Source organism: Nerophis ophidion, linkage group LG16 (genome assembly GCF_033978795.1).
Source record: "Nerophis ophidion isolate RoL-2023_Sa linkage group LG16, RoL_Noph_v1.0, whole genome shotgun sequence".
Classification (NCBI taxonomy): domain Eukaryota; kingdom Metazoa; phylum Chordata; class Actinopteri; order Syngnathiformes; family Syngnathidae; genus Nerophis; species Nerophis ophidion.
Window position 1 is genome coordinate 52,943,046 of NC_084626.1, and position 12,234 is coordinate 52,955,279.

The window sequence follows — 12,234 nt, forward strand, 5'->3', positions numbered from 1 at the left end:
AACTTACACATGTGTGATGGTATGGGGGTGTATTAGTGCCCAAGGCATGGGTAACTTACACATGTGTGATGGTATGGGGGTGTATTAGTGCCCAAGACATGGGTAACTTACACATGTGTGATGGTATGGGGGTGTATTAGTGCCCAAGACATGGGTAACTTACACATGTGTGATGGTATGGGGGTGTATTAGTGCCCAAGGCATGGGTAACTTACACATGTGTGATGGTATGGGGGTGTATTAGTGCCCAAGGCATGGGTAACTTACACATGTGTGATGGTATGGGGGTGTATTAGTGCCCAAGACATGGGTAACTTACACATGTGTGATGGTATGGGGGTGTATTAGTGCCCAAGGCATGGGTAACTTACACATGTGTGATGGTATGGGGGTGTATTAGTGCCCAAGACATGGGTAACTTACACATGTGTGATGGTATGGGGGTGTATTAGTGCCCAAGACATGGGTAACTTACACATGTGTGATGGTATGGGGGTGTATTAGTGCCCAAGACATGGGTAACTTACACATGTGTGATGGTATGGGGGTGTATTAGTGAACAAGACATGGGTAACTTACACATGTGTGATGGTATGGGGGTGTATTAGTGAACAAGACATGGGTAACTTACACATGTGTGATGGTATGGGGGTGTATTAGTGCCCAAGACATGGGTAACTTACACATGTGTGATGGTATGGGGGTGTATTAGTGCCCAAGACATGGGTAACTTACACATGTGTGATGGTATGGGGGTGTATTAGTGCCCAAGACATGGGTAACTTACACATGTGTGATGGTATGGGGGTGTATTAGTGAACAAGACATGGGTAACTTACACATGTGTGATGGTATGGGGGTGTATTAGTGCCCAAGACATGGGTAACTTACACATGTGTGATGGTATGGGGGTGTATTAGTGAACAAGACATGGGTAACTTACACATGTGTGATGGTATGGGGGTGTATTAGTGCCCAAGGCATGGGTAACTTACACATGTGTGATGGTATGGGGGTGTATTAGTGCCCAAGACATGGGTAACTTACACATGTGTGATGGTATGGGGGTGTATTAGTGCCCAAGGCATGGGTAACTTACACATGTGTGATGGTATGGGGGTGTATTAGTGCCCAAGGCATGGGTAACTTACACATGTGTGATGGTATGGGGGTGTATTAGTACCCAAGGCATGGGTAACTTACACATGTGTGATGGTATGGGGGTGTATTAGTGCCCAAGACATGGGTAACTTACACATGTGTGATGGTATGGGGGTGTATTAGTGCCCAAGACATGGGTAACTTACACATGTGTGATGGTATGGGGGTGTATTAGTGCCCAAGACATGGGTAACTTACACATGTGTGATGGTATGGGGGTGTATTAGTGCCCAAGGCATGGGTAACTTACACATGTGTGATGGTATGGGGGTGTATTAGTGCCCAAGACATGGGTAACTTACACATGTGTGATGGTATGGGGGTGTATTAGTGAACAAGACATGGGTAACTTACACATGTGTGATGGTATGGGGGTGTATTAGTGAACAAGACATGGGTAACTTACACATGTGTGATGGTATGGGGGTGTATTAGTGAACAAGACATGGGTAACTTACACATGTGTGATGGTATGGGGGTGTATTAGTGAACAAGACATGGGTAACTTACACATGTGTGATGGTATGGGGGTGTATTAATGCCCAAGGCATGGGTAACTTACACATGTGTGAAGGCACCATTAATGCTGAAAGGTACATACAGGTTTTGGAACAACATATTTTGTCATCCAAGCAACGTTATCATGGACGCCCCTGCTTATTTCAGCAAGACAATGCCAAGCCACGTTATATAACAGCGATTCTTCATAGTAAAAGAGTGCGTGTACTAGACTGGCCTGCCTGTAGTCCAGACCTGTCCCCCATTAAAAATGCATAGGCACAAAATGAAGCCTGAGATACCACAACAGAGACCCCAGACTGTGGAACAACTTAAGCTGTACATCAAGCAAGAATGGGAAAGAATCCCACCTGAAAAGCTTAAAAAAAAGATCTCCTCAGTTCCCAAACGTTTACTGTGTTGTTAAAAGGAAAGGCCATGTAACACCGTGGTAAAAATGCCCCTGTGCCAACTTAATAGCAATGTGTTGCTGCCTTTAAATTCTAAGGAATTGATTATTTGCAACAACAAAAATACGATTCTCAGTTGGAACATCAAATATCTTGTCTTTGCGGTCCCTTCAATCGAATATAAGTTCAAAAGGATTTGCAAATCATAGAATTCTGTTTTTATTTACAATGTACACAACGTGACAACTTCACTGCTTTTGAGTTTCGTATACAGTCTATGTATGTATGTATACATATACTGTATATGTGTACATGTATGTGTTTATATATGTGTGTATGTATATATGTGTATATATATATGTGTGTATGTATATGTTATACATATATGCATGTATATATTAGTATGTAAATATATGCATGTATGTATTTATATATATATGTGTGTATATGTACAGTATGTATATACGTATTTATATATGTATGTATATATATGTGTGTTTGCATGCGTGCATATGTATATATATATATAATGTGTGTGTATGTTTATAAACATATGTATGTGTATATGTATGTACAATATATATGCATGTATATATTTGTGTGTATATGTGTGCGTGTGTATATATATGTATATGTATGTATGTGTGTGTAAATATATATTTATATATATATATATATATATATATATATATATATATATATATATATATATATATGTATATATAACCTACTCAGTGGCGGCCTAGTGGTTAGATTTTCTGCCCTGAGATGGGTAGGTTGTGAGTTCAACTCCCGGCCAGGTCATACCAAAGACTACAAAAAGGGCAGCCTTTACCTCCCTGCTTGGCACTCAGCATCAAGGGTTGGAATTGGGGGTTAAATCATCATAAATGATTCGTGGGCGCGTCATAGCTGCTGCTCACTGCTCCCCTCACTTCCCATGGGGTGATCAAAGGTGATGGGTCAAATGCAGAGAATGACATATATGTATATATATATATATGTGTATATATATATATATATATATATATATATATATATAAATAAATTGCCATAATTGGGAAGTGTACGCAGGCTGACCCTATATTTTAGTTGTGTTGCTACAAGCTGCAACAATACATCTAACAGACATATTTGCTACTCCCTTTAAATTCTGCGTGATAAAGATGCAAGCAAAACACAAACTAGGCAACAATATTAAATGGCCTCCAGTCTTCTGGAGGTGACATCAGCAGTCTGATGCACGCCCGCCCTCATTTTGGAGCTAAAAGTGGCCGTCCCGAAATGTGCTGAAACTCTTTAGTAAACAAACCTAAAATCAGGACTGGGTCTATTTCCAGGAATCTGACCCTTCATTAGTAGGTCCAGGACTATGAAATAGGTGGCGTTGTTGTCAGCATTAGAGGAGCCCTCTGAAGTACTGATGTATGTACGCCGCTCAAGGTCTTTATGGTCGTATCCTGCACCATCCTCTCAGACCAGAGCTGTCCTGTCTCGTCTGACTGTCAACACAAACGTGCTCACAAATGCGATCGCTCCACTTCAGCAACATTTTGCATATATTCATGTTAAAAAGGTTGAAATCATGACCCATTTCTGCAGTTCTATGTCAAAAATGATTTGTTTATGCACGAGTGAAGAAGAAGCAAATGGAGGACTTTAAAGTTCCGGCCAGCCAACTTAGTCCATAGAGGTCATCAGGTGTCTCACACCACATGTTTGGGTTCGATGCCACTTGTCACACTTCATGTCTCGTCTCCCAGCGGCCAAAAGAATGCTCATACTATCAATGTGAAAATGTTCTCTGTCAAATCTTTTTTTTTTTCTTCTTTTGTGTCACTATTGTCTTTTTTTCCCCTCCTTTGCAACTATTCTATCTAACTTCAACTCATCTTGTCCATACTGAACTGAACGTAAAACCTCTGTTTAAAAAAACTAAGCAACTACTGTAGTACCTCAGTTTTTTATTTTATTCTATTGGGGCCAAAAAAAGGAGCGAGTGCCAGCACTTTGATTAAAAAAGTGAGTAACACTATTGAATCCAAGAATGAACGATCCTTTCCCTTTCTCTCCTTCCGCTCATCGCTATTTTCTCAAAGTAAAAGTGATGCTAAATGTCCATTCATCTTTTACCGTCTTTTCCGTAATATAATCGACTACTTTTTTTACAACGCTTTGCACTATGCGGCTTATAAAACAGTGCGGCTAATATATGGATTTTTCTTTGCTAACGGCCAAAATGTTTTGCAGTCATGTAATACTCACAGCGACACTGAAAAGGTGAGTTATTGTTTTGGACCAGTTAGCTCTTGGAAAATGTACGTACCGTTTCGTGCCTTGAACTGAAATGACACTTTGTTCATCCCTCCAAGCAACGTCTGTACGTTTTACAATACAACTAAAACAATTCAGACTAACTAACCCGTCACACGCGTGATGTCTGGAGGAGTATTTTCATGCATATTTGTACAAGCTAGTGTTGTTAGCATTGACTAGTCTGCTAACACATTTGCATATTATTACCTTACATCCTGTTTGTGTTGTTTCAGTTTTTGTCAATTCACCAAAACGTCACGGTGGAGTTATTGAGTCTGTTTCGCTGATTGGATGGCGAGCAAATGGGTCGATGATGATGGCTTCTGTTTTGTTTGATCAGCTGTTTTACTGCCGTGTTGCAAGCAGACACTGTTTGGAAACAATTAGGGTGTATGTACCTGCAGCTTATAGTGCGGCAAATACATCCATCCGTCCAGTTTCTACCGCGCTGGCGCCCATATCAGCGGCAAATACATGTAAAAATATGTATTTCTTCTAAAATGTGTTCGGCTTAAAAATAGCGGGATGTTTTGTCACATTTTCTGCATTTTAAACTCTAATGATTTAGTTCCCGTCTTATTTGTCTAAAAGCACACCAGAGGGCGCCATACTTTGAACATGCGATTGTTAAAGTTAAAGTAGCAATTATTGTCACACACACACGAGGTGTGGCACAATTATTCTCTGCATTTGACCCATCCCCCTTGATCACCGCCCTGGGAGGTGAGGGGAGCAGTGAGCAGCAGCGGTGGCTGCGCCCGAAAGTCATTTTTGGTGATTTAACCCCCCAATTCCAACCCTTGATTCTGAGTGCCAAACAGGGAGGTAATGGATACCATTTTTATCGTCTTTGGTATGTTCTTGAGCAGAGTCACATTACCGGGGTTCAAACACGCGGCATGGCGAGGTTTTTCTGAGGTTCGTGTCCCTCCCAAGCATCTTAGTGATCTGGTGCCAGCGCTCCGCTCTTAGCGTAGGGACAGTTGTGAATACTTCTATAAGGGCAGGTCATGCTTTGTCTATTTATTGTTAGAAGCACACAAAGCAGTTTGTACATAAACTATATTTATTCTATATATAAGGTTGTCTCACCATTGTTCTCGTCTTTCTTTTTTTGCGCAAATGACCAGTAGAAATATGGTGCCTTACACACACACACACACACACGCAACAAGCAAGCTGAATTTTGATTAGACAAAAGCTCTAGCTTAAAAAACAGCAACACTCCTCTCACAAGATCGAGTTCCTCTTTAAATATCCTTCTTGAAAATGCCTTTGCTAATATACTGTATATCTGCCACCCAATCAACGTGTTTCCTCAGCTTCTTTGTTGGTTAAAAAAGTCAGTACCGCTTATTTCTCCGCTGGCCGGGTATGGCTCCACGTGTGAGTGGATACCTGGGAGCGACAAGTGAGTACTGTCAACAACTCGTGATCTGATCGCAGATGTCTGTTAACTGAATGCCATCCGTTCGTTTACACTGCACAACCGCCGCTAATGTTGGGTCAGAAGGCCTCCGGCAGAATTCATACATCGCTGGCAAAAAGCGAGCTGAATTCTGATTGGATTAAAGCTCTCGCTTAAAAAACACTCGTCTCACAAGATTTAGTTCCTCTTTAAATATCCTTCTTGAAAATGCCCTCGCTAATATACTGTATATCTGCCACCCAATCAATGTTTTTCCTCAGCTTCTTTGTTGGTTAAAAAAGTGAGTACCGCTTATTTCTCCGCTGGCCGGGTATGGCTCCACGTGTGAGTGGATACCTGGGAGTGACAAGTGAGTACTGGCATCAACTCGTGATCTGATCGCCGATCGCAGATGTCTGTTAACTGAAAGTTCTCCGTTCGTTTACACTGCACAACCGCCGCTAATGTTGGGTCAGAAGGCCTCCGGCAGAATTCATACAGCGCTAACAACAAGCGAGCTGAATTCTGATTGGATAACAGCTCTGACTTAAAAAAACAGCAAAACTGGAGCCTAATATGACATGAAAAGTAGTAAACATTGATTGATTGATTGATATGTATATACACTTATGAAAAGTGATAAAAAAATAAAATGAACTTTTTTATTCATTCATGATCATGATTTATGTCAGGGCCGCCCCTGCTTATAAGACATAGCATGGCCTTAACCTGTATCAAAGCAACTCTGAGTTAATTAGCCTTGATTAATAAATGATGTACAGTACCTTGATTGTGATGTCAAATAATAACAGTACGTATCAAAATTCACCAGCATAAACAAAAATTTTATATATTTTTTTGAAACCAATACAATAAATATCGATTGTTTTTTCTAAGTTTGGTCTTAGTCCTAAAAATGTTCAAAATGAGTTATATATTATTTTTATTTTGTTCCACGCTTAAATCTGGAGATCAGCTTCAAATCTATTTGTCCATATATATATTTTATTTTTATGCCCTTTTTGTTTGAAAAAAAATACTTTTTTTGATGGCAAAAAAACACAAAATATGCAATATTTTCCCCCCAAAATGTTTTCCAAGTGGAATATTTGATGTGATGTAATTGGAACCTTAAATAAGTCAATAATTCATACTAACATTGATTTTGATACATTATTATTTTTTGAGCAAAAATTGTTGAAAAAAACAAAAAAAAAACTAGTAATATTCTCAGAAATCCAAAAGAGATCACTCATAAAAAAATTTTTGAATTAAGTCAGACATCATATTTTATTTTCGCTTAAACTTCAGATCTATTGGTCAATTTTAAGTCTTTATTTGTTTTAGTTTGTTTTAGGCCCAGTTTGTCTTAAAAATACTTTAATGGCAAAAACAAAATATGAAATATTTTCCCCACAAAACATGTCCAGGTGGAATATTTGATGTGAAATATTTGGAACTTTAAGTAAGTCAATAATTCATACTAACATTGATTTTGATTCTTTATTATTTTTTGGTTTTGAGCAATGACGGTAAAAAAATAAATAAAAAAAAATCCCACTAATATTTTCAGAAATCCAAAAGCGCTTATTCTTAAAAATGTTCAAATCAAGTCATACATCATTTTTTATTTTTTATTTTTTTATTTTAGTTAGTTTGTTTTAGGCCTTTTTGTCATATAAATACTTTGTTTCTTTTAATAGCAAACACAAAATATGCAACATTTCCAAGTGGAATATTTGATTTGAAATAATTGGAGCCTTCAGTAAGTCAATAATTCACAACAACATTGATTTTGATTCATTATTATTTTTTGTTTTTGAGCAATACGGTAAAAAAAATATATAAAAAAAATCCCACTAATATTTTCAGAAATCCAAAAGCGCTTATTCTTAAAAATGTTCAAATCAAGTCATACATCATTTTTTATTTTAATTTTTTTTAATTTTTGTTAGTTTGTTTTAGGCCCTTTTTGTCATATAAATACTTTGTTTCTTTTAATAGCAAACACAAAATATGCAACATTTGATTTGAAATAATTGGAGCCTTCAGTAAGTCAATAATTCACAACAACATTGATTTTGATTCATTATTATTTTTTGAGCACTGCCTGTTTTAAATGAGGGGAAAACACTTTGTGTCATTATAGTCAACATGACAACTTGTTCTTGTAATGTTTGTTCTTTTATTCCATTTTTTTTTTTTCCCAGTAATCTTAGAATGTTTGTCATTTCAAAAAATGGCCCCCAGGTGAGACTTCTGACACCTGTGGTCCATCCGCAGCTACTAAGTGGGGCACACGATCAGAGATGTGCCTTTTTAATTGTTTTAATATACCCTATTTCCTTGAATTGCCGCCGGAGCGCCAATTATTTTAAAACCTCTTCTCACTCCGGCACTTACCAAAGGCATGCGGTAAAAATTTGAGTGTGATGTAAGCATACCATCATGAAAAGCACATTTAATATTAAAAAAACCATTATTATGGTCTTACCTTTACTTATAAATGAAGTCCATAGTCAGCTCCTTCTGAACAAAAGCATCGATAACTTGTTTATAGAAGTCTTCCTTATCTTTCTTCAGTTTTAAAAGTTTCTCTGTCTCGATGGAGATCTTCCTTTATTACCTCCTGCTTCCATTGAAAGTCCAGTTTAGAAAACTGCTATCAGTTAGCTCGGCTCTTCACGTGCGGGCGAAGACAGAATTATCCTCGGACAACTCCCCCTCCCGTTCTGCTGCGTGGGTGATCTCTTTATCCCACCACTGCCACCATGAAGTGTTATTGTATGAATAATACACTGGGTATTTAGGACTGGAACATGCCTGGTTGTTTACATAGCCAGCATAGTAGTAGTGGTGTTACATCCTAAAAGGTCAGTCGTGCACCATAATTGTTCCCAGCACATATCACGTCACTCCTTGTCACTTCTTCTGCAGCCGAGTAGTCGCAAGAAGGATCACTAGCGCCCTCTACCACCAGGAGGCGGGAGTCATTTAATGACTCATATTCGACACACGCAGCTACGGTATATTAATAAAACATAGCTGCTTACTGTTCTTTTTAGCATATTCAATAGCTTGGACCTTAAATCCTACTGAATAGCTCTTTATCTTCTTCCCTTTATGCGATTTCAAATTACAGGTTTTGAAATCAGCCTCCTCCATCACCAGTTTGACCAGGCCGTAATTCAAGGCAGGCACATACTATTTACCTCGCAGCAATTCAAGGAAATATAGTAATCCAATTTAGAGACTGATCTGTGGCCACAAACAAAATCTTCGAAAAATGTGGTATTTGGTGATAATCTTTGTTTAACCCGAGCAAAAGAGTTCTTCACCGTTGAAACAAGTCAACAACAAAAAACCCACATTCATTCATTCATTCATTCATTCATTCATTCATTCAAGCAACCTGGGACAAAATGTCACGACACAATGATGGCTTTGCAGGCTTCTGATTGGCCGAAAAGAGCAACGTGTTTTGTAATGTGACTTTTTTTGTTTGTTTTTTTGGAACACTGCAATGTGCTAAATGTGCATTTAAAAGAAATATGAGGCATGGAAGTGTTAGATGGAGACACACTGCCCCCCCCATGTTTCACTGTATATTTGCTGCATACGACTTCCAAGCGTCCAATGTTTGGTCTGACAGGGACCAGGTTTGTTTCCTGACATTCCGGAATTAAACGACTGCTGTTTCATTTTTGTCCACGCTGTTTTTTTATTTGACTGATACATAACTTCACACTCGTGTTAGAGGATGAAGATTCAGTTGTTGTCGGAAAAATCCCATTAAGGACGTGACGCAAAACTATCTCAAACGTTCTCACCGGGTATAATGAGCGAGATTGAAATGGAGTAGCGTGGTAGGCCTAAGCGTACATTTAAAACAAGGCTGAGGTTTTATTGAACGAGTATATTTAGTATTTTTGGCCACTGCAATATTACATGCCGTTTTGAACAGTAACACTGTTTGAATATAAAACAAGTAAAACTGTGCTTGATTGAAGTACCGTACCATAATTCACTGTTTAAGTCATTTGAGATGCTAGTTTTCTGGCTTTATGAAATAGCAAAAAAATATATATATATATGTGGCAGTCAGTAACACTTTTAGAACAAGCAGAGTGGAAAAATCACCGAGTCACACAACTTTATTTTGGTCACGATAACCATATGAAATGTTATTATCAGTACATCCCCAACTTGGATCACACCACCACAACTAACACAGACACTATACATATATATGTACATAAATACATATACATATATATGTATAAATACATACATGGGGGTGTGGGGAAAAATCGATTTGAATACGAATTGCGATTCTCACGTTGTGCGATTCAGAATCGATTCTTTTTTTTTTTAATCAATTTGATTTTATTTTTATTTTTTTATCAATCCAACAAAACAATTGTGTATTCATTCTATGTATTGAATGAATACACAATCCTTTTGAATCGGAAAAATATCGTTTTTGAATCGAGAATTGCGTTGAATCGAAAAAAAATCGATATATAATCAAATCGCGACCCCAAGAATCGATATTGAATCGAATCGTGGGACACCCAAAGATTCACAGTCCTAATATATATGTATATATATGTGTTTATATATATAGTATATGTATGTATATATATATGTATGAATGTATGGTAGTATATATCCTACTGTATATGTCAATATGACACATATATATTAGCTTGTTAGAAACTGAAGATAAACTAACTTGTAGATGTCCGAAAGCTTTATTGGCATTTTCGTCGAGGCAAACAACAAAGTTAGCTTGTAAACAAAATGCTGAATGAAGTACAATCACACATTTATTAGTCAGTTATTTCATTAAAATGTGCACAATTTTTTTTTTTAAGGCTACTCACAAATATTGCAGCTTTAATGACATCATTTGGAATGTTCTCACTGGGCTTCACTTGCCTCCACATGTTCTTAGACTACAGCCTTATTCCAAAATTAAATCCATTCACTTTTGTCCTCAAAATTCTACACACAATACCCCATAGTAACATTGTACAGTTTTTTTATTTATTTATCCATTTTTCATAAATGACATATGTATTAAAAAAAACATTGGTTTCCATCCAGGATCATGTTGTAGGGATGTTTTTTTGGGTGGCAAGAAATGGGAAACCAGTCAGGATAGAGAGAAATATGAATGCAGCAGTGTACAGAGACATACTGGATGAACACCAACCTTTCCCATTTAACCCGATGGAGCTTGAGAGGTGCTGCAAAAAGGAATAAATGTGTGCCAAGAATTCAAAAAGAGTTTTATTGCTGCTAAATGGGCATCAACAAAGTATTGAGCAAAGGCTGTGAATACTTATGTACATGTGATTTATTTATTTTTTTAATACAGCCATCCATTTTTCTACTACTTATTCCTTTTGGGGTTGCGGGGGGCGCTGGTGCCTATCTCAACTACAATCGGGCGGAAGGCGGCGTACACCCTGGACAAGTCGCCACCTCATCACAGGGCCAACACAGATAGACAGACAACATTCACACACTAGGGACCATTTAGTGTTGCCAATCAACCTATCCCCAGGTGCATGTCTTCGGAGGTGGGAGGGGCTTATCCTCAGGTGCATGTCCTTGGAGGTGGGAGGGGCCTATCCCCAGGTGCATGTCCTTGGAGGTAGGAGGGGCCTATCCACAGGTGCATGTCCTTGGAGGTGGGAGGGGCCTATCCCCAGGTGCATGTCCTTGGAGGTAGGAGGGGCCTATCCCCAGGTGCATGTCTTTGGAGGTAGGAGGGGCCTATCCACAGGTGCATGTCCTTGGAGGTAGGAGGGGCCTATCCACAGGTGCATGTCCTTGGAGGTGGGAGGGGCCTATCCCCAGGTGCATGTCTTTGGAGGTGGGAGGGGCCTATCCCCAGGTGCATGTCTTAATACATTTTAAAAAACTCAACTTTTTTACATTCTCGTCATGGGGTATTGTTTGTGGAATTTTGAGGACAGAAATGAATCGTTTCTATTTTAGAATAAGTCTGTAAGATGACAACATGTCGAGCCACACATGCACGTTATACAAACACAAAAAAAGTTCATTTCTAAAAAAGGTAAACCTGATTAGAACTTGAATCAACATAAATATGAATGAAATGATGTAGTTTAGTTGTAAACAGCAAGAGAGGATTGTGGGTAAGTGAGCCTGGTTAGCAGGAGATGATCAGAGGGTTGGTGGCGCTGGACTGTTTGCTCTCCCTGGTGCCCCCTTTGGCCCCGCCCCCTTGGCCCAGGCAGTCCCTGGAGGACAGGTGCATGTAGACGCTGTCGGCCACCTGCAGGACCTCAGAAGGACCTGCAGGTGAGAAGGCGAGGGTCAGAGGAGCAAAGTGGAAGGTGAGAACGTGAGCAGATGTCTACCGTCTCCATGGTTACTGCACATGTCTAACGTCTCCATCACCATTGT

General features: G+C 38.9%; 1 protein-coding gene across 1 annotated transcript in view; it reads right to left on the reverse strand.

Annotated features, from left to right (window-relative positions):
• Positions 1 to 10,600: 10,600 nt before the first annotated feature.
• si:ch211-112f3.4 (EF-hand and coiled-coil domain-containing protein 1) overlaps positions 10,601 to 12,234 on the reverse strand; it is an 18,524-nt gene continuing 16,890 nt past the window's right edge. The window contains exons 8-9 of the mRNA XM_061875513.1: positions 12,189 to 12,234; positions 10,601 to 12,123 (exon numbers count right to left, since the gene is read on the reverse strand). The exon at positions 12,189 to 12,234 is cut by the window's right edge and continues 24 nt beyond it. Coding sequence (XP_061731497.1) covers positions 11,978 to 12,123; positions 12,189 to 12,234 — 192 coding nt within the window. The 3' untranslated portion in view covers positions 10,601 to 11,977. The remainder of the gene's footprint in view (positions 12,124 to 12,188) is intronic.